The sequence below is a fragment of the Dreissena polymorpha genome, chromosome 11 (genome assembly GCF_020536995.1).
Source record: "Dreissena polymorpha isolate Duluth1 chromosome 11, UMN_Dpol_1.0, whole genome shotgun sequence".
In the NCBI taxonomy this organism is placed as follows: Eukaryota; Metazoa; Mollusca; class Bivalvia; order Myida; family Dreissenidae; genus Dreissena; species Dreissena polymorpha.
This window is the reverse complement of record NC_068365.1, coordinates 62,036,320-62,060,443: the sequence shown is the minus strand read 5'-3', so window position 1 is coordinate 62,060,443 and position 24,124 is coordinate 62,036,320. Positions and strand designations below refer to the sequence as shown.

The window sequence follows — 24,124 nt, the reverse complement described above, 5'->3', positions numbered from 1 at the left end:
ATCAAACAATGTGTACTTATGTTCGAAAACTGTTAGCATTTATGCTGTTTTTGAGCCTTGTAAAGTATTTTTTCCGTAATTATAAAAAAACAATGTAAATCAGTCGACAATTTCATCCGTATCTAAATCATTTCTTTGCATTGACATAGGCCCTGGCATTACGGATTTACTCCGGTAGTTATATAACTAAAAACAGATCACTATAATTTATATCCCATTTTACGTAATAGTTTTGAGCGTTTATATCATAAACATATATTTTTATATTCGTTTTAAAGCATATGTTAGTGGTGCGTGATATGAAAATTCGGTAAAATCTTGAACGCAGAAATTCCTTATATTGTCAAAATAAGTGTCCCGTAAATGGCTTACAACTAATCAACAACACTTTTGCCATTATGCGTTGCAACGCCACAAGGTTGAGAAGTCTAAGAGCGTAATGGATAAAAAAATTAAAAGTAACTTTGTTGTTAATGATATCAAATAAAAATGTAAAAACAATCATGTTTAGATATTGACCCGATTTTAGAGAAATTATAATTACAAGCTGTGCGGTAGTTGTGCCTTTGAGTGAAGATGGATGTTAACACACGTTGTCGAGACCATTGATTTAGTGTTTTGCTCATATTGACTGTAAAATCATACTACTCCTGCGAAGGTTTTTTTTTCTATTTAAAATGATATCAGAAAATATTATATTCTGAACATAAAACAAATGCTGAAATAGATTGAAATTCACCGTAGGTAATATTACTGAGTTGGAGAGCGATTCTTAAAGATGCAATGCCCGCAATCTTAGTATAGACACGGATCTGTGTCCGCTTTTCAAAAGGCATATGGATTCTATTTGTCCCATAAAGATATGTTGTATGTATTGCCCTGTATAAAATATCAGGATTTTTGTCACTTGCCTAAGTTAATGCAAAACTACGAATATTGATTGAAATTCCCACTGCGATATATTACTGAGCTGTCATGCGATTCTTTAATGTTCAATAATAAATAAATGGGTCTGTGTCCTCCTTTCGCGGGCATGTCGATTTTGCACTTCCTCCAAATTATATGTTCTACACATTACATAGTGTCATTATTTCTATTTTGAACACGTTCACCTGACGCCGACCTCAATTTTACAGCGATCGAGCAATAACAAATGTGTTACCGATGAATAAGTTCACATGTGTTTTGTGTTTCTGTTTAATACATATTTGAAGGTACATGTCACTGGATATTAACTTAATCAAAGAGAAGTAAAATTAATACGACTATTTCTGTATTACAAACAACCTATATGCATCGGTGCATATTCCGCACAAAATAGTGTTCTTAAGTAATACTGTATGAATTAACAAGTGTATACTGATAATAAATTTATAATGAACCTCAACTACAAAATGGTTTAATGGAGGCAAGTAGCCTGCAACACTCAATATACTCTACACGTAATCACAAATCATAGTAAATACCAAGACACATGGCTGTGTTCAATACTTGTATTCACTTCATAAAAATTTTAATAACTAAGTAATATCATGCGTTGTATTAAGCCCTTATATTTGCAAAGCGGATATCATTTTTAAACGGTACTATTTAATTAATATTGCATGCTCTACAAATTTAACATAATTTAAATCACTGTGTTGGTGTTTGTAACATCGTCGTTGGTGTGAGGCAACGCCTTCAGTCTGCACTCAATGTCCTCCAGCTGTTGCCGTATTTCACTCACCATGTCTTCATTGCAATCGCACGTGTAAAGGTATTCCAGCCTCAACAGTTCAATTTTGATCTTTCTCAATGTATCCCTGACCTTTACATCGTCACCCATTATCTCGTACACCTTTGCAAGGCAATCGAAACACTCAGTTAAAAAGCGACTTTTTGGACGCTGCTTTATAAGATCGTTTCTAAAAGAAAGCACAGTTTTTCCAGTTTTAATACATTTAAAAGTGTCCCCTTTTTTAACGGCCACTTTCATCATATGGACCAAGCTTTCCACGTGGGTGGTTTTTCCAGACGCCACTTTATCGCGTCCCCTAACCGCATTCTCGAACATTTCAGCAGCTTTGTCCATATTGCCCTGTTCGAAATACAACTTACCCCTTGTGTCATTCAAATACGCAATTAAGTGTACCTGCGGAAAACGTTGCTTTGATAAAATTCTTTCCGCTTCGTCTAAAGCATTTAATGCTTCATCAAACTTTTCAACGGCCAAGTATACGTTTGCAACATTCGTCAACGAAGCAACCAGAGAAAGATCTGGAGCCTTCGAGTTCTTCTTTATGTCAAGGGCTTCTTGGAAGTATTTCAATGCTAACCTTATGTCGCCCTTTTGGTCGTACATAATTCCAATGTTGTTCAACGTCATTCCAACATCCGGGTGATTTTCACCTTGGATTTTCCGTCGACGTTTTAGGGAAACGAAGTTGTATTTCTCAGCTTCTTCGAATGCTCCTGTAAAGGATGAGATACATTTGTTTAGGTCCAAGAAGGAAAACTTAGAAAAAAACAACTTCAGACGAATTTCAAAACGTAATGAAATCAAAATAGGCAGAATAAAGCAAAATCACTGTTCTTAAATTATGTGTTCTTTAATGTTTTATTCTATTTATGTATGATTAAAGACAGGTGAACTGTTATTACTGTAATTTATCGGAATAATTGAGAAAATTATCGATCAATCGAAAGTTGATGGTTCGATAAAAATGCAAAACTAATAGCTTTCAAAACAAATTCATAAAACAACCTTATAATATCAATTTCAAGCAATTGTGTGATTGTACGTAACGAATAGATACCTCAAACGTGATCAAATTACCTCCTACCTAACTTGGTAAGCGTACTTCCCATATTGTTTAACGCCTGTAGAGCTATGAGCTCGAATGGCTTCCCGGATACTAGCGAGATGGCCAACGAACATTTTAAGTGACTGAAGAAATCATTGCATGTAATAAGTTTGAACAAACGTTTTAAAAGAAGGCACAAAAAAACACTTTTTATAATATTTTACAAATATACAGACGTGGTTAAGTTAATGAGAAATATGTCCTTTGATAACGATATCAACTTGATTTGATGTAAAACAAACATACAACATGTAACAAATTGCGAATTTAGATATCTTTCTTAATCGGTTTTAAAAAGGGTATTAAACAGTCGATAACATGAAAACTAGTTTGATAATCAGTAGCATTTTGCGTATCAAAATTGTTTTCACATCTTTTAACACAACATACAACTCTGTTTAAAACAGTTTCGTTTTTAAAACTTTTTGGTTATACTGATATGCATGATGTTGAGTGAATGTGTCTTTTCATGCCAGGACACAAAATATCAAGAATGTAACATATAAATATGGAAAAATAATGCGTACTTTATAGCGTGGTCGTTTTGATCCTGTAACATCAGGTTGTATCCGATGCGCTGATGCGCAGTTGCGAGCTGTAGAGACTTTCCAGCGCCTTTCAATATGCTTAAAGCTGCACTGTATTTGGTGTAGCCCGCTTTAAGATCTGCCTAAAATTGAATACAATGTTTGATAAATAATTTTACGATAATTTGATAGTAAACTACGAGACAATAGAATTTTAATCATCAGTATAAACATGTATATATAATATATTATTAACCAGTGACAATAATATTTCGCCCCCCCCCCCTGTTGAGTTGTCAAAGGGGTTTTCCATACTTGATTTACATGAACTAAATTAAATATATATTTGTCTAATAGAATCGTATTGGTAGAATCGTATCGAATTCAGTCATCACATTACCACGTGGGCCTCGTCATGCAAAAAAATGTGTCATGCAACATGCGGCCAACGTAGCTCTAGACCAGCCTTCGCATCCGCACAGTCTGGTCAGGAGTTGCGCTAGTCGCATTTGGCAAACGACCCATACATGAATTTATGTACATGTTCAAATTTCCATAATGAAGTGGGTATGGAGTGTGTGGGGGGAGGGGGCGCATGGAATACAAACTCCATAGATGTTTAAAAATCATTTATTATTTTATTGATGTCAACCAATTTAGTCACATGCCGGAAGGACCTGTTCAATGACAATACCAACCGTTCACAAACAGAACATATCGTGTAAAATAATGAGACATAAAATGAAATTCATATCGCTGTATTTCAAACACAAATCACCATGCAATTATATACATTATTCAATATAAACGCACCAGGCTGGTAAAACAAATGGGCACACATGTAAGACATACTTAGGGCTGCATGCAAGCAAAAAACGTTTTCATGAATGAACAATGAGAATCTTGCATCGGAGCATTCGTTATTATGATTGGACATAACAATTAAATAATCAGCATTCAAACAATAACACCTAATTAGTGTACATAATTAAGTTAACATAAATTAGTGAACATAATTCTCACTACATCTATTGGTTATCGTGTATTTTATACATCATTCCATATATTTAACAATACCTTGATATTAGTGTACAGGCTCCCCACTGCCAAATCTACTACAGCTTTGTCCATCTCATTGCCATATCGGTCTGCTGCACGATGACATTGACTGTAGAAATCCTCCGAGTTACCTGGAAAGGATAACTTTTATATAAAACACAATTTATTACATATCGTTACTATTAAATATGATCATATCGGACCATGGCCCAATTTTTCATATCTGAAAATAATCTGATCATGCGGAAACAATTTAACAAAATGGGTTCTACATTCAGTTTAAGCAAACGGTAATGAATACAATTAAGCCACAAATCAACAAAATAATAGAAAATAATGATAATTAATATATCGATTGCAAAAAAACTCTACTGTAAATTAGATTAATGGCAATATTTGTGATTTAACAGGAACTATAAAAATAAAATAAGACATGCTAACCTCAAAGACAACTTAAATTAAATGCTTAAAAAAACATTTACAACGACATGCCCTTCCATTTTTGGATTTTCAATGCCTTTATCAAAATTTATTTCAAACCACACTATTGTTTGTATAACCATTTTGACCAAAACACGATTTACGAACTGAATGACTGGACAAAGCGATTATTTCTTACAAATCGAACTTTCAAATTATACATTAAAAAGCGACAGTCCGAAATACGTTTTGAGTAGTTCTTTGCTTTTTAAATATATTTTACTGTTTAATAAATCACCAAAGTATTTTCCTTAATATCAAGACAGTCTAGATTAAACTGGTGTTTTTCGTCACAGAATTTACGTTAAACGAGATACGTCATAAATTGCATAATCGGTCTGTGTCAAAAAGTCGATATCTTAGAAATTTCCGGGCACGAAAGAACCTCAATGGATTCGGGACTATTCAAAATCACCCACTAGAATCAACATATATCAACTCGTACGTGTGTTGACTTTAATTCCGAGTGTTGAAAATGGGAAAATAAATATATATTTAACTTAAGTGTCCCAGTTGAATATATATATATATATATATATATATATATATATATATATATATATATATATATATATATATATATATATATATATATATATATATATATACAATACATAGCATTTACTGGATGTTTAAGAAAAACAAACGCCCACGAAAAGGTAAATTTCTACGACAAAAAAAAAACAAAACATTTAGACCACAATAGTTAAAAAATGTCTAGCGTTTCTTTTAAAGTCATGAAAGTTGTATAAACAATTATTTATTTGTTGTATTATCATATTCGCGTATGACCGACAACTGTTTGTGTTTTGGATTTGAAGCTCAAGTGTACATTCCCACAAAATTATATTGGATTAATATGCACATGTACTTAATGTGCACATATTCTTTAAGTATGTAATTTAACGGAAGTTAAATAAGTCAGCGAATGTTGAGTGTCATCCTTTTATAACAGTTTTAAGCGGAATACATTCGCGAATACGATAACAAAATACGTTGGTCAATACTACAAAAAGTAATGTTGCAAGTAGCTGCGATTCCTTATAACATAATCAGCATAAGTTTATATCCACTGGAAAAATATAAAGCGGTCCCATATTGAAAGTTTTCATTTTAAGCGACACATTTTTCGGAGATATGATTTAACTGTTGTTCAATTCTAACACGACCGGCGATTCGTTTTTCTGCAGGCAACGATGGAAATCCACAGTAGGTTTTTCTGCAAAAAATATGGATGGAGCAACATGTTATACAGGCAAAACGGAAGTGGGCAGTAAAATATACATATACAATATCTCAAACTTTCTGTATAATGTATGGGAAAAACGCAGTTACTTATATTATTTGCGACTACATTTTACATAACATTAAAAGCGTCATTGAAATTAAAACGTAATGAACGTACTTATTACCATGAGCATGACGCCATATTGCTTCTTCGATTGTGAAACCCTATTCGCAGATAAGACAATTAAACTTTTTGTGACTTTAAAGCGGGCAGGATAGCTCCTGGCAATACTGCGCGACTTCGCAGGCGGTCATACGCTACGCTGGACGCATATGGCATAAGCGCATTTTCGAATTACACGGCTTGTTTTGTACAAACTCTGATCATTGTATTGCTTTACCTGCGAGATATTGCTCAATAAACACTGCAGACTCAGTAGCCATCCGAATAAAGAACGTGTAAGTGTCCTGTGTCGTGTACTGTATCTCCAGCAACAGCTTCTGCAAGTTCGGCTGCTCAAACGCAAAGTCCGCCAATGCGCTCGCATAATCCTGCGACGTAAAACGTCGAGATATGCTCGTCATTACCTTGGTGAATGTTTTGCAAAAACGCTTGCGGATTTCTGAAATGTTTGGAAAAAATTTATGCTGCTTGTTGAGACACTCTTTTGAGAAGTGCTGCAGCGAATCCTAAATTCAATTGGATCCGAATTCGAATCCAAAGGCCCGGATATCGGATATCGGTTCGAATCCTAATTTGAAAGTAAAAATACGCAAAATAAATTATAATTTATATTGCTATAACCAAAATTATGTTTTGAAACACCAGAACTCAAATATTTCTTATGAAAAAAAAGTAATTAACTTTTATTATTATTATACACTTTACAGCTACTAATATTTATACTACTTTAGCAGCTTTAGTAGATTAATGGAAGCAGAAATAACGAAATCAAAAACAAAAACAAATACTAAGTAGATGAAAAAAAAGGACTTTCGTTGTTCGAGCAAACTTTTATACCCGGGTCCAGATTCCGCAATTTTTTCACAAACTATCAAAATCGCACATACACGAACAAGTGTAAGCATTTTAACGACAAACATTAATAATAATATCTCATATTAAACACATCTATGTCAGTCACATATAATATGAATAACGCTGTATTTTAACAAGCAATAAACGCATCACATGCACTCTGCAATAAGTATCAATCAAATACTTCGTAACGGCAACTTATAAAACAGAATTAGTATGCTGATAAAACCAGAAATGCATCCATACCGAGGATTTTATTGTTTAGGTGCATCGTGAATTTTCTTCTGCGCCATTGTGCACCATCGAAAACGAAAGTAGACTCTGTAGTACCATGTTTTGGACGAAAAAGTAGCGAAAAGTAGCGATAACCGTGACAAACTACGTACCAGTCAGCCTTTCAAACAGAAATAAACAATTAACCGAAAAGTATTAGGGCGAAAGAAACAAATACCGCAAAGGATAGGTTAAACTCAAATAAGATCCGGATTCAAAACCGATTTTCTAATCACGGTTAGATCCGCAAATCCTCGTTTGGATCCGCGAATCTCGGATATTTCGGATATCCGTTGCAGCCCTTCTTTTGAGTATGGTTCCTGGAACGAAACAGAACTTGTTGTCTTAACACCTTGCGAACTCCATCATTATGGGAGTCTAACCCGGAATCTCATGATCACTAGGCGAACACTTTAGCAACCGAGTCACCGCGAATTTTTTAAATAGTTTAACCTTTTGTTGTTTTAATTCAAGCTTTCATGCTACACATAGCTTTTTAAATTAAAATCTATTGAAATCCCTGTTTGCCAAATTTCATAACCGCATTGAAATAATATGACACACATTTTGTTGTATATATTGTAGTTAGAATATCAATCATATGAATTATATTAACAAAAAGGTAAAATATTTTCTATATACAAACATACGGAATAAATACATTTGCAAACTAATAAAATACGTGGTACAGTGTCAATTCATCATAAGTATAATAAACCAGCATCATAATAATTGTGTTATAAACTGATATCAATTAGCCCTTAAATGTATTTATTTACAAGTCAAAGTAATCAAACGCATTCGGATATGAATATTTCTGTTCATTAAGTATGCTGAAGGAATAATTTATGTAAGCATATGAAAAGGCTCCGACAATAATGTAATTATTAGACCTTATTTTCATGTCATTATCATTGTTGTGCCGGTGCGAACGTTATTGTTCTTAAGGCGTCATCATTATTGTATATAATTGTCAGTTGAACATTTAAAAACGATAGTAAAAGGTTGAACCTGGGTTGCGATTCTCAAATTATTATAACAGACCTACACCTATTATACGATCGCCGACATAAATGAAGGGGCGAAAATGAGCTGCACAAAAAAGAAGCGGTGGAGTTTTATTTGAAGAAAATTAATTAATTAAAAAATGAGCACAGTTTTCTCTCAACCACCATAATACATTTCTTCGTAAACTGGATTAAAAAATAACGCAGTTACACACACTCAACGAACATATCATGAGTTTAACGGACAACGAGGATATGCTTGAAGACGTTTTACAAACTGAGAGCTACATGCACGAGTTGGACTTCAAGATGCGAGATCTAAGGAAATTTTAACTATCGCAACAAGAGCCGAATTTAGCCGGTACAGGAGATAAAGCAGCATCTGAAATATCAATACCGCAACATTTCGCATTTTTTGCATCATATCGCCGTCGGCAATCAGTCAGCAGCCGCAAACTTAGATTCAAATCGTGATAACATCGGGGCAAAAATGATTTTCTCCAGTCTTCTCAATTTAACATCAACGCGAATCCATGTTTAAACAACCAACATAAACATGCAAGTAACATTGATTCATCACATTTCAAGAGATTGCCAAATTGAGCGTTACCTACCTTCAATGGAGATATTTTAAAATGGCAAATTTTTTGGGATTATTTTGACTCGACAATACATCAAAACAGAAACATCACGGATGTCCAGAAATCTCAAATTCCAACTAGATGGTTCAGACGCACGTACAATAGACGGGTTGCATTAACACGTGCTAATTATTTGAAGGCGCTAAGTCTACTTCGAAAACGTTTCGGCAGACAACATAAAATCAACATAAAATCACGCATGCTACAATGCAAGCCTTGTTACAGTTGCAAGCCCCATGTCATACACTAGCCAGTTTGCAGAAGTTTCACGATAAAATGGAAACGTACATCCTGGGACAGAATCAGGACGACTACGGACGTCTGTTAGTACCAGTTATTCTCGACAAGCTGCCGGTGGAAATTACAAAGAATATTGCTCGAGAACATGGTGATGGTGGAAGCTAAACGATCTAAGGATTGCATTGAGGAAAGAAGTTAATATTTTAGAAGAAGGAAGTGAAAGCTTCTTATCGGATGAGAAGGAGAACGTGTCAACAGCGTCGTTCTACACTGAAACGTTTCCAACGAATCGACGTTCACAAATCAGAGAAATATTGACGACTGAATTTAATTAAAAAAGAATAAATGAACATACATGTGCATTCTGTGACTAGTCTCACAAATCTGTCGATTGCATGAAATTTCAAGATTCGTCGTCCAGATTACAAAAAGTGAAAGACAGGTACTTATGCTTTAATTGTCTTAAAGGCCATATCGTACCTAAGTGTATGTCACAGAAGAGATGCCTGTTATGCAAAAGGAAGCACCACACGAGCACTTGCAACGCTAGTAGCAGTGACGATCATACAAATAGTAGAACACCGGAACTGCCCACATTGAGATCGATAGCCGTGGTATTGCACTCGTCATTGTAACCTGCTCATTCTGGTATACTTCTGAATACGGCTATTGGTGTAGTTGGTAACACGGAGACTGAAATCGATGCTTTTATTGTATTTGACTAGTGTTCACAGAACAGAACATAATGTTTATTTACGACTTAAGCATATACACCTCATCGTCACAACAATATGAACAAAAAAATAACAACAACAAATTCACATGCGTCAACATTACATGTCATTGTATACAGTACATCAGTTATATACCAGAATGGCTTAATGTGAGAATGCCAGAACAATATGAGATGGCTGTTAATTTGCAAAGAGTATTAAAATGTAATACTTGAACAATTCTCATTTAAATAAATGAATATATATACTTTTGAAAAGATCCTTTCACATTGAAAAATAATCTAACATATCTATATATTGTCAGCCATAAGTTTAAAAGCGTTGATGCAAATATTAGCAAGACGAATTAATACCGTTTTTTTAGTTTCATTCAATAATTGCACACATTTAAACATACTTGTTTTTTTTTGTAAAAGTTAGCATTTCTCAAATTGTCATAGGAAGGACATATCGGTACAAAATGATATTCATCTTAAATTTCGTTCAATGAGATGTGTTTACATATCCGTTCATTTCTGGGAATATGTTGATATCGACCGGTTTCAATTAAGAGTCTTTGGGATGATAACCGCATTTTTGCAGTAATATTTATGAATTTCGAATTCTCCAAGATATCTAGGAAAACTGATCGTTCAAAAATAGGTTTTAATTCTTTGTAAAGGTACAATCAGGAACTTTTATTAACGTCCGGTCTCCAATTTGAAATAAAAATATCTTTTAAACGGTTTCGAAAAATTGGAATAAAGGTGTTTATATAAACAGATTCTGGATATAACCAAACGTCGTTAAAACCAGATTATTGTAAAAGGTTTCGAACTTTGCATGCCACAGAGGTCATTCGTCACACAAAACCTTTCTGACAAACTACAACTTCCAGTTGATGATACAGAAACACTTACCATTACATCGTTTGGTGGAAACAATACTAGAAATCAACATGTTGATCGCGCTTCTATCCAATTACAACTGGCAATAACGAGAAGATCCCGTTAAGTGTTCTGACTGTGCCAAAAATAGCAAAACCTATCAACAGAGGGCTCACCTTGGTTGCAGCAACACTCCCCTACCTAAAAAGATTGAAGTAAGCACAGTCATTATCAAACGATTCCATGCTGGACATTTCCATTTTGATGGGCGCCAATCACTACTGGGATTTTGTTGGAGACAATGTCATTCGCGGAGACGGTCCCACCGCGTAGAAGTCTAAGGTAGGCTATCTAATGTCGGGTCCTGTCAAAATTGTAAACACCACGACCGAGAGACTCATAATGAACGTCATCATCTCTTGTTCACTGGAAGATTCTATACTTGAGCGGTTCTGGAATCTCTAGAGCATTGGTATCGCATCCGATGTTCAAAATCGAAAATAAGAAGACTACATTAAAGAATACGAAGACAAGTGCATTGCGTTTAATGATGGACAGTACCAAATAACGGATAAATTACCAAGGAAACAACACCATGAACCTCTACCTTCCAATTTTGAGATTACAATAAGGCGGACCATGAAAACAGTTCAGAGACTACGTCTTGATTCGGAAATAATTCACAAGTACGATGCGATCATCAAGTAACAGGAAAAACGCGGATTTATTGAAAGGATTTCAGCTTACAGCACATCGCCGTCTACCGCAGTACACTACATTCCAGGCCATCCGGTTCGTAAGGAATCATCTACTACTACTATTCGTATCGCCTACGACTGTAGCTGCCGTATGTCTGCAAGACACCCAAGTCTGAACGACTGCTTGGGGTCTACACCACCGGAATTCAACGAGTTGATAATGCTGCTGGTACGATTTCGAATGTACAGGTGTGCCATCACTACCAACATAGAAAAGGCTTTTTTCACGTCGGCCTCCACAAGACTGACCGAGACGTGACGAGATTCATTTGGCTCGAAGATCCGATCGATCCGCATAGTAAAGTCATAGTGTATCGTTTCAAAGCCGTTTAATTTGGTGCCACCTGTTTGCAATTCATACTGAATGCTACTCTTTTGAAACACTTTGGCAAGAACAGAGATATCAACGCCGCGTATATCATTGAACGCAATCGTTACGTCGACAACATAATTTCGAGTTTCGATTGTGAGACTGAATCAACATATTTTCAAGAAGTTCGAAGATTGATGTCTGAAGCTTGAATGAACCTCCGATCACGGTCATCAAACAGTACAACATTACAAAATAGAGCATTAGAAGAAAACGTTCTAGACGACGATTATATTACAAAGGTGCTTGGTCTTCAGTGGAAAACCTCATCAGACGTGATGCAGTTTGCGAAAAAGAATATTCCAGTTGTACCTGACGTCACGAAAGAAACGATACTCAAGTTTTCGTCTCAGATCTACGCTCCACTTGGTCTTTTACGTCCAGTTACAATTCGAGCGAAGATTTTGCTACAACAAATTTGAAAAGAACACTTTGACTGGGACACGCATCTTCCAACCGGATTTCAAGCAGCATGGAAGAATATCGCGGATGATCTTAACAAAGCCACATATGTGAAATTCAAAACGTCAATTTCTTGCTTACACTGATGTAGTCAATGGAAAAACGACAATATCCGAACCTCACATCTTCGTTGACGCTAGCACGAAGTCATACGGTGCTGCTACATGCTTCTTGTTCGGGAACACCGCTTGTTGAGTTATGGCGAAGAATCGGGTTGCCCAACTCAAATCGCTGACATTCCCACAACAGGAGTTAATAGCAGCATTAGTAGGAGCCAGGCTAGCTACACATCTCCAGTCAACGATGATGGCAAACAAAATTACATAACGGTCTGATAGCCAAATCGTCCTCCAATGGTTATCAAGTACAAAGACGTTGAAACGCTTCGTTGCAAGTCGAGTGTGTGAAATTCAAAAACTCACTAAACTACATGAAAGGAGATATTGTCGTAAGAAAGACAATCCTTCTGACTTAATGACACGTGTGATTTCTCCTGATTGTCTACTACAAAACGAATTGTGGCATAAGGGTCCTACATGGCTATGCGAACGAGAACTGCGGTCACCATGGAAACCCGAAAATATACATGTGCATGCTATAATGGACGATGTGGTGCAAAATCAAAGTAGAAGTGAAAAGGCATAAGCAAATATTCAAATCATGATTGATATCTCGAAACACGGTTCTTACAGAAAGTTACTTTTTTGACAGCATTTGTGTTGAAATTCATATCGATATGTAAACGCAAACCTCAACAGAACGATGTTGAACTTTCAACAAAGTACATAACTCAAACCAAAAGACTGTGGATTAAACATTGCCAAGAAAAAGAATTTGGTACTAAAATTATCAGTCTGAAGTCAATGTCAAGTCAATCAACACTTGTAAAACTACTAGGTCTTTTCCAGGATGATCATGAGATTATTCGATGACGATGGAAGAATACACAATGCGCCAGTGGAAGAAGATACCAAGTTCTCTATGTTTTTGCCGAAGGACACATGTTTACTTGACTTATTGCCCATGACACGCACATCCGCAAACTTCATTCACGCGTGAACGCTATTGTAACGCATTTACGACAAAAGTTCTGGGTTCTTTCGATACGCCAATGTGTCCAAGTCGCGCTTCGAGAGTATGTCACATGCCGCTGTGTTTTCGGTAGACCATACTCAGCTCCAGACTCGACTTCGTTGTCGAAGGTACGAGTAGAAGAATCAGCATCATTTACCGTTACGGGAGTGGATTTCACCGGAGCTATTCATATCAAACAGGCGTCTGGAAGTGACACAAAGTTATACATATGCTTTTTTACATGCGCTACAACGAGGTCTGTCCACCTAGAAGCTTTCACAATCCTTTAAACAGATAACTGTCTTCAAGCGTTAAGAAAATTTGTAAGCCGGAAGTCAGTGCCTAGGATTATGATTTCCGACAAAGCCACCACGATTGTTGCTGCTTTCTATATGTTGAAGCAACTTAGATCATCAACCTCGATTCAAGAAACATTAAGCAACTTAGGAGTCGAGTGACGTTTCTTCCTCAAGAGGGCCCCATGGTACTGTGGGTGGTGATAGCGTCTGTTTGGTTTTACAAAGACAAGCCTAAAGAAGGTTCTCGGGCGTGCATATATCAACTTGGAGTTGATGCAAATCGAGGCCGTTATAAACGATCGTTCATTGACATTCACTTCATCTGACGTAAATGATCCCGCGCCGTTGACACCTTCACATCTGCTGTACGGTCACCGTGTTACGTCACTTCCGCATGGGGACTCTACTGAGGACATCGAGAGACTGTCAAAACCTGCGTGCCAGGACACAATGCAAGCGTTGGCTGAGAGGAAAACGTTACTTATCTTACATTTCTGGGGTCGATGGAAGGACGAGTACCTAACAGCCCTTCGTGAGCGACATCGAGTATCCCGATCCAACGACCAGACGATAAGGGTCGATGATGTCGTCCAAGTACATGACGATTTGTCAAGATGTATCTGGAAGATCGCAGTCGTTACTGATATCATTTACGGAGGCGACGGACTTATTCAAGCTGCACGAGTGCGCACCAGCAGTGGCCAGTGTACTAATAGGCCAATTACCAAATTGTATCCAATAGAAATAAACAATGATAGACTGAATTCTTGACGCGAGCATAATAACAGTGACACTTAATTATAATATGCTGTGATATCTTAGTTGATATTTTGTTATCTGTCGTAAGTTAATATTACTAAATATGTATGTTTTTTGTATTTTATGCGGCCGGAAGAATGTTGTGATTTTGGCGCGACGTCCTACGACGTCGCCGGCGCGAGCGTTCATCATTATTGTATATCATTGTCAGTTCAACATTTAAAAACGTTAGTAAAATGTTGAACCTGGAATGCGCTTCTCATATTATTTCAACAGACCTACAACTAGTATACGATCGCCGGCAATCATGACATAAAAAGAACCGCCTGTATGGAATTGAAGAAGCTAAAACGTTTGATACAAAAAGTCATTTGGAATATATATAAATTACCTGGAATGTGCCGCAAAGCGAAACATGTCTTGAGACTCTCTCTCAAGATTCCCTGTATGTTGAAGCGCCTATTTGCGGGATCAAAGGAAATGAAGTGACCCCTTAGTTTAGGGACAAGCACATGGTCCTTCACCACTGCTTCCGTAGGGTAATCTGAGGTATGAGTATAATTCATTAGATTTGTTAAATACACATGAACAGATATCTTGAAGAAAATCTTGAATAAAAATCTTACTATTTCGTGGATTATTTGCTAGACACGATCCGAATATAGTAACTACAGATTTCATATATCTACTACGTGTAAAAATGCTTTGACGCAAAATGGTCATGTTTGTTGCTAACATTTCGTAAGATGCCGAATAATGATCGAGATCCTCGATATTTACTGAGATATATCTCAAATGAACACATAGCATAAGATTAAGCATGATCAGCACAGCTTTTAGTAAAACAATACAGAACACAAAAATGTCAACTTTTAATACATACTAGGAGTGATCATGGGTTTTAAAAAAGAGTGTGGTTGGTTAAAAGACCAACTTTGTACAAGGTTTTGTTCACAAATAACGTTTTATCGATGAGCCAGTTCAGCAGCGCATAGAATGGACATGTAGTCAATCTCAACTCAGTGAAGTTAAAATGGCAACTGCGGTTTTGCGTCAGGTATAGTTGAAAGGCGTTTCTTCCATTTTTTCCAACGTATCAAACCTTTTCTAAAACACGTAGTTCAGGAATCAACTTCGCATGTGGTTTCGTGTAAAACTTACCAAGTAACGATCTGGCCTCTTCTGCCGTGAACGAGCCTGGGATATAGTCCAATTCCGAGAACCGTCTCTGCAGTACGGGGCTCAGGCGATTAATGAACAGCCGGTAAACGTCAGCTGAAATTGTGATTCTAAATGTTATATTTTTTTAGTTAGATACCTTAAATACTGATATGGATATTTTTAGTGATGCCAGAATTGTTTAAATCTAAGGAAACACATATGCATATTGCATATCAAATTCATCGCTAAAACCCTTAAATTTTGGTGCATTCAACACAAATTATTTAATGCACAAGTATCGTATACAATTTATTTTACCATTACGTTACTTTACTAAAACACCTACCAACTCTTTCCTCTTCGGGGTAAAACTCTCGACTAAGGACTTTTAGTCTATATTCCGCTAGCAGTTGTGCCATGTCATGCGGCGTCAACATGCCTCCGTCATCCCGAAGCTCGGACGTTATCATGAGGATCAGAAGCGGCAACCCTTCACTAAGTTCGACAATAGGGTCCATGTATTTGCCATAGTCCAACCCAGGCGCTTCGGCTCTAAGTAACTCCGATGTTTCTGTTGGCTTTAGCGGTTGCAGCTCACAAACATGGTAGATATGCCGCAATCTTTCCAGCTGAAACTTTGTTGTAGAAGTCAAAATAACGTTTACATTGTTCAGTTTTATAAGGGCAATACAGAGATTTTGTAGAGGGTCGTGGGTTTTGGCCATGTCAATAAAGTATTCGCCGTTGTCAAAACAGAATACGTATTGTTTTGTTCTCGTGGAAACAGTATAGACCAGCATGCTTTCCCACGACTTGTCATCGTTCGGATTCGATTCAACAGCAATAGTCAACTGGGCGCATATATTGACGTACATCGCGGCTAGGTCGCTGGTTTTCTTCAAGTTCACGTAGACTAGTTCCTCATATTGATCCGAGACACTAGCAAGGAACTCCTTCGCTAGCCTTGATGTACCAACAGATCGCATCCCGAAAATTCCGAACATCTTAAATTTTTTGTTCCAGGCAGCTTGCAAATCGCGGAGTTCATCTTTTCGACCCACGAACCGGGCCTCGAAGCAGTTTTCCATCCCGAGAAAAATTGCTAAATTACTGTTGTTGTGATTTGATACAATAGTAAACGCAAACCGACCTGCTTATCACAGTTTTCTTTCATGTAATAATGAATCTAACCGCGGTGTTAATTTAGGCGTAATAGCATTAGTCTATTATCTTTAAGAATTGTTAACGAACCGTAGACATTGTCCGTAATGGAATAAGCCATATATTATTTTGCTTTGAATTCTTAATTTGTAGTCATTGTCTTCCTGTGAATTCTACTACGCCGTCATTAGTCTCTTTTCATTACAACGTGTCACTAAGTCCAGCGCTTCATCATCTCCCTTGGAATCCCAACTAGTAACGGAGGCAGTCTACAGTTTTTCTTGAAAATACCCAGGCCGACAATCACTGGTCTGCAAAACATTATCAAAACAATGCCTCCTGTCACAACCTGAAAATAAATTCAGACAATATTCAGTGAAGCTCATCAACAGCTTGAAAATAAAGCACACCACAATGCAGAAATGCTCTTAAAATTGATATCTGGTGTAAAATATACCATTTCGGTGGTCTCGGAACTTGGCCGTAAAAACCCCATTTTTAGATGAACCCGGCAATCACATTTATCTTTCCGGGTAAGATTACTCACATAGTGGACAACATGCTTTGCACTATCACAGCAAATGCTTTCAAACTTATTTCAAACATAAGCCCTCAATACCATTAAACGTGTTTGCACTGCTAACATATTTAAATCCACTCTTGAAATCTGTCAAATGTCGGCTGCTTCAAGCAGGACGTACAATTACTGTGTTTACTTCTCATTGAGCATGTGCAAAATGTTGACTAAAATCCAGGTCGCTTAGTTTCGAATTACTGTAAACAATTGACATTAATATAATATTGACCATTTATACTTACATTTCAGCTTCTGGAGTCAAAAACAATTCTTTTTAGGACATACACCTTAAATAAAGGAAATTGAAGCAAATAGAGCTACAAAACTGTAGACTGACTCCAATTATCCCCATTTGAATTCCAACAAGTAATTATCTCCCGTTGAATTTCAAATAGTAATTATCAGCTTATGAATTCCAACTAGTAATTATCTTCATTTGAATTCCAATTAGTACGTATCTCCCTTTAAATTCCAACTAGTAATTATCTCCATTTGAATTATAGATTTATTAAGTTTAAATATACAAAATAGAAGTCATCTTGCCTCAAAGTTTTAAACGTATTTATCCCCGTTGTATTTCAGACAATCATAATCTCATGTTGAATTCTTTGGTGAAGTAATTGTCTTTGTTTAAATTATCAGCGAGTCGTGGCTTGTGTTTACCTATCGTTAAAAAAACAAGTTCTTCGTCAATTTGTAAAATAAAACATAACTTTTGCACATTTAAAAATAAACATCAAACAAATACTTAAACGTAAAACAAAGAGTGTATGGTCGTACAAATTCTCATATGTAATCTCTAATAATTTTAACGAAGTAAAACATAATATAATGTTAATACGGGTCAAAATGCAAACAAAAAGGATATCAGTATATAAACTTAAAAATATAGTGTGAAGTATACATACCTTTTATATACATCACGTATGTGTTGTTTTCATTTATTACAATCATATCGAAATCTGTTTAAAAAAGTACTTTCCTATGTTTGACATCTGATTACAAATATATATATAAAGGAATATCACGACATAACTGAAAACAATTAAACAGTTTCATAATCGTGCTATGTTTAAACGACTACTACATGTAACACAATCCTCTGATTACATCTACCTGTGTTACGACAGATCATGTTTCAAAAGACGCACTGAACCATTTTATAGCATTTAAACCATACATGATTTTGTAAGGTCTTTTGATTACTTCTGGTGCATACATATTATTTGTCGGTATATTTCAATGACCCGTTTTAAAAGATTGTCATTACACTTCAAAGTGTATTGTCAGTTTTACATTCGGTATTTAATGTGTATGTTTCAGTCGTGCTTTTTATACAAAACTTAACCGGTGTATCGAAACAAATATCTTAAAATGTTAAATGGCTTTATGTTAAAAGGTATACAAATATTATCGCGTTACTGTTTAGGTGTGAACACTTTGTATGTGTTCTTGCTGAAAGAGATTCATAGGAATAATTTTGCCACAGCTGAAACATTGAAATAGGTGTCAAATTTCAATTATACAATTTTGGAGTTATGTTGAGGGCAGAGCATTGCAATTAGTGTGCTTGTTTATTAAATATCGAGTCATTTCAGACTCGCCTAGAATGAAAATTATTTTATGCAGATCTATATGTCTTTAATGTAACAAGTAGACATTTTATTCTAATTGGAAATGTTATGTGTGTTTTAACACTCGTTTGGATACAATTGGTGGTAATGTAGGATTAATTATTTCAAAAATACTATCACACTTATTTTCGTTTTTTATTTAATATAATCTTATGACACCGGCTGGAACCTACATCACTTTTAAATATAGTATAAGCTTATTATTAATTATTGCTCAAATGTGAAGAAAGACTCCTTTATAATGTCATTTTTTTAGCAAAAACGTTGACAACTTGAGTAAAAACACACCCCCATTTTCATTTTATTTATTTATTATTTGACGTTGCTACTGTTACTTCATTTTTTTTTATTTAGAATGAACTGAAATAGAGTTAATTGATATTCGTATCGCTTATAGTACTTGATTATGCACTTTTAACCTTTTCCATGTTGCCAAAGTAAACAAACGCGAACCGTTATTGATAAAATAATAAATGAAATATTTCATTGATTTAAAGCGGGTATATACGATTTTGTCAAATATTTATGAATTTATATAAACTGTGTAAAAAACTTATTATATATATATTTCAATATAAATTAAAATAATAGTTAAGAAGAACATGTGTCGAAAAATGCGAAATAAGCCAGATTTTTAATTCTGAAATTGAAAACGGCTGTACAGCCGAATTCGCCAGCATGTATACCATACATGTACGATGTGCATCTAAACTTACGAGGGGTGTTCCAGAAGTTCGTGGATTTTCGCTATAACTTTCATTTGGTAACATAAATGGACAAACAAATAGCATGTTAAGAATATTTCGTCCTTTCCAAATCTACTCTCCAAATATCATGGAAATACATAAAACAATAAATATATATCAGAGATTTAAACATGCGCACACCGACGCACGTGTAACGTTTCTGTTCAACGTCAATGACGTTATGAAGTTAACAACTGTCAAATCTTTTCCACATAATCACCTCCAACGCGAATGCACTTTATGTGTCGGGAAATCCACTTGTAAAAAGTGTCTCTATACCAGTCAGCGTCAAAAGACAACACGATTCGCTTTGTTGCAACTGTAAGTTCCTGTTTACTTGCAAAGCGAATACCGCGCAACTGTGATTTAACTTCCGGGAAGACGCGGAAGTCCATAGGGCCAAATCCGGGCTGTAAGGAGGACTTAGGCGCTGTAACGTGAAATTTGCCGTAAATTCTGTTTATCAACGACATTTAAACCAAATTTAAATTCGCGTAACGCTCATACTTATAATAAAATACACGCGTGCGCCGCATGTCGTTACTGAGGTCTCTATGGCAACGCGTTTCAAACGCGCTGTATGAAATTCATGCACTTTTAGCTTATATATAAAGTCCGTGATAATTGGTTTGTATAATATGTAAATTTCATTGACTTTTGCTAGCAAACTAATAAGTTATAGCGAAAATCCACGAACTTCTGGGACACCCCTCGTAGTTTAACGGTTTATAATACAAAGACGAAAGCTTCGGTTATTGTAGGAAAATATGTACGTCACTATCGGCTCAGGGCGCTAAATTGTCTTTGCTGCATTTTATGAAATTCGGCTTTAATGTATAATTTTTCTTGCCTATTTTGTGTTATTGTAACATATTTTATCAATATATTACAATTAAACACATATAAAAAAATCGTATATACCCGCTTTAAATTTAGTCAACATGTGGTTTTGCATATTATGAGCAAATTCACCATTTAGAGCAGAGTTTTTAAACGTCCTTATCTGCAAATGTTGTGGGAAGAGGATTGTATAAGGAAAAAGGTTAAATTTCAAAATTTAACTCGATGCACATAATAAATTACATATATGTTAACATACTTGTTATGTCTATGCAGCAACCAAGGATCTACAAGGAAGACTGCATAACAGTCCAAAAATATAAGCTTCCGTGCGTCAACACCTGCTTCGATAGATTTAACATCATTCGAACACTGCGAGTTAAAATCCGTTGGCGTGCATGTATTCCTAAGTTAACATGCGCAAAGTGCTTTATGTATAACCACTTGTATAACATTTTAAGTGAAAGTGGGTTTTAACCTCCTGGAACCCACTATTAAGTATGTGTAGGAACTTTCCTCGAAGTTTTTTGCTAGCGCTGTAAAGTGATTTGGTTTTAGAAAGCGACTCGTCGCTTATAATACCTAGGTGCTTGTACTCCTTAACTACATTTACTTGTTGCGCTCCCAACCAACACTTTATTTCACGACAAGATCGCACACTGTCAATAAACGCAACACTTGTCGGAGTTATACTCGAACCGCAACTGCTTTAGTACTTGCAACAAATATATATCATGAATTTTAGCCCATGGCGGGATACTGACATCGTAATCATGTCATCTGCAACCGTCGGTAAACAAATATTCATATTAAACATACCGAATCCGTTCCCACACTCCGTCAGTTCTTTAATTAAGTCGTTGATGACGGTCTGATACACTTCTTGCTTCACTGTCTGGTTCCCTGTTTAAATTGGAAGACTTCTGACATTAGACCGTTATACCTCAAGTAACGTGTGATGTCCCGGTACAATTCTGTTATATTTGTAGTGTCAAGTGCGGCTTCCGTTAACGTGAAAATATGGCCTTCGTGCAAGACACATGGCGGCAATCCAGGAAGCTGACGTATATCACGTTTTTGTTTTCACGGGTGTAAAACACACTTTCGCGCATTACCAATGACGTCATTAAGTTACTAAGTTGCTCCTGGAAACTTCACTCTGCTCAATCAGCTGCGAAACCAGCATTGCAGAAGTATCGTTTCATATCTTCAATAGCGTCGAAGTCAAGGATATCGCCTGATAGTTATTTGTGTCGTATTTTCGTTTTTTTTACATTTTTAGTTTTTTGTTCCATGCGGCTTGCAAATCGCGGAGTTCAACTTTTCGACCGGCAAACCGTGCCTCAAAGTAATTTTCCATGCCGAGAAAAAATGCTTAATTACTGTTGTGGGGATTTGATACAGAAGAAAACGCTTAACGACCTGCTTATCACAATTTTCTTTCATGCAATACTGAATCTTACCGCGGTATTAATTAAGGCGAAACAGTACTAATCAATTATCTTAAAGAATTGTTAACAAACCGTATATATTGTCAGTAACGGAATAAGCCATACATTTTTTTGCTTAGAATTCTTAATAGCCACTGTCTTCTTGTGAATTCTTCTTGTCTTATTTAAAAGAATTGTTAACGAACCGTATATATTGTCAGTAACGGAATAAGCCATATATTATTTTGCTTAGAATTCTTAAAAGCCATTGTCTTCCTGTGAATTCTTCCTGTGAATTATACGCCTTCTTTAGTCTCTTTTGCATTATAATGTGTCACAAAGACCAGCGCTTCATTATCTCCCTTTAGTTTAAACATATTTATTTCAAGCAATTTGTTATTACTTAGCATTACATGTAACATTTATACAATGAACATGTTTGAAAAGGATAAGAACGAAAGACAATGTCTTATATGGTTCTTCTCCCTATACAAATACAATTACATGTTTTCAGGCGAACATGATCGGAATTTGATCATTAAACAATAATAACAGTTTAGGAAAGAGACATACTGCGTGTATAGTGTTTAAATTGTAAAACAACAAATTTTAAGTTGACATATGGAGGTGAAGGAAAGTGTGGTAGGGTGCTGGGAAGAAGATAAAGGTAGTTTTGATATCTCCCTTTGAATTACAACTAGTAATTACCTCCATTTGCATTATAATGAATTATTATTTAGTTTTGAAATTCAAAATAGTAATCCTCTTGCTTTACATTTTTAAGAGTATTTATCCCCGTTGTATTTCAGCTAATCATACACCCATGTTGAATTCTGTGGAGTAATTGTATTCCTTTTAATACCAGCGAGTCGTGGCTTGAGTTTACCTTACGTTCACAAAATTAAGTTCTTCGTCAATTTGTAAAATTTAACTTGTCTTTTTGCACATCTGAAAATAAACATCAAAAATATACTTAAACGAAAAACAAAGAATTTACGGTCGTACGAATACTCGTCTGTTATCTCTAATAATATTGACGAAATCAAACAGAGAATAATAATTTACGGGTGACAAATGCAAACAAAAAGGATATAATTACATAATAAAATGTAAAAATATAGTGTTAAATATACTTACCTTTTATATACATCACGTATGTGTTGTTTTCCTTCATGTCTATCATATCAAAATCTGTTTAAAAAGCACTAACAAATGCCTGACATCTGATTAAAATATTTTTTTTTCTATAATTACATATCATGACATAACTAAAACAAGCAACAGTTTCACAATCTTGCTAGGTTTAAACGCTTACTACATGTAATACAATCATTTGTTTATATCTACATGTGTAACATCAGGTCATGTATTTAAAAACGCGCTGAACCGCTAAGCCACAGTCGAATAAAGAACGTTTTTATTTGTATGTCTGCTCGTTTTACCAACATAACATCCGGAGGTATATAGAATTTAAACCATTCATGAATGTTTTGGTCTTTTGATTACCTCTAGTGCATGCATATTACTTTTCGGTGTATTACAATGACCCGTTTTAAAAGATTTTAATTACCCCTCAAGGTTTATTGTCAGTTTTACATTCGACATAAAACGTTTATGTTTCAGTCATATGTAAAGTGAAGCTGTACATTAAGTGTACGGTACATGTCGTGTGGTGCTTTTTATTCAAAACCTTAACAAAAATATTTTAACATATAAATGGCTTCATTTTTAAAGATAAACAAATATCATTGCGTAACTGTATATGTGTAAACATTTTGAATGTGGTCTAGTTGCAAAAGATTCAAAAGAATAATTTTGCTACAGCTAAAACATTTAAATATGTGTTAAATCTCAATTATACAATTTTGGAGTTTTGTTGATGACAGATATAAATAAATTCAATTATTGAACTTGTTT

General features: G+C 35.5%; 1 protein-coding gene across 1 annotated transcript; it reads right to left on the bottom strand.

Moving 5' to 3' along the window:
• Nucleotides 1-1,478: 1,478 nt before the first annotated feature.
• LOC127850184 (uncharacterized) lies at nt 1,479-17,316 on the bottom strand. The gene is made up of 8 exons (XM_052383010.1): nt 16,166-17,316; nt 15,820-15,933; nt 15,050-15,202; nt 6,538-6,759; nt 4,448-4,560; nt 3,371-3,513; nt 2,823-2,926; nt 1,479-2,451 (listed from the first exon to the last, which is right to left on the bottom strand). The coding sequence occupies exons 1-8, from the start codon at nt 16,905-16,907 to the stop codon at nt 1,628-1,630; spliced, it is 2,415 nt and encodes an 804-aa protein (XP_052238970.1). The 5' UTR covers nt 16,908-17,316; the 3' UTR covers nt 1,479-1,627.
• Nucleotides 17,317-24,124: the final 6,808 nt, after the last annotated feature.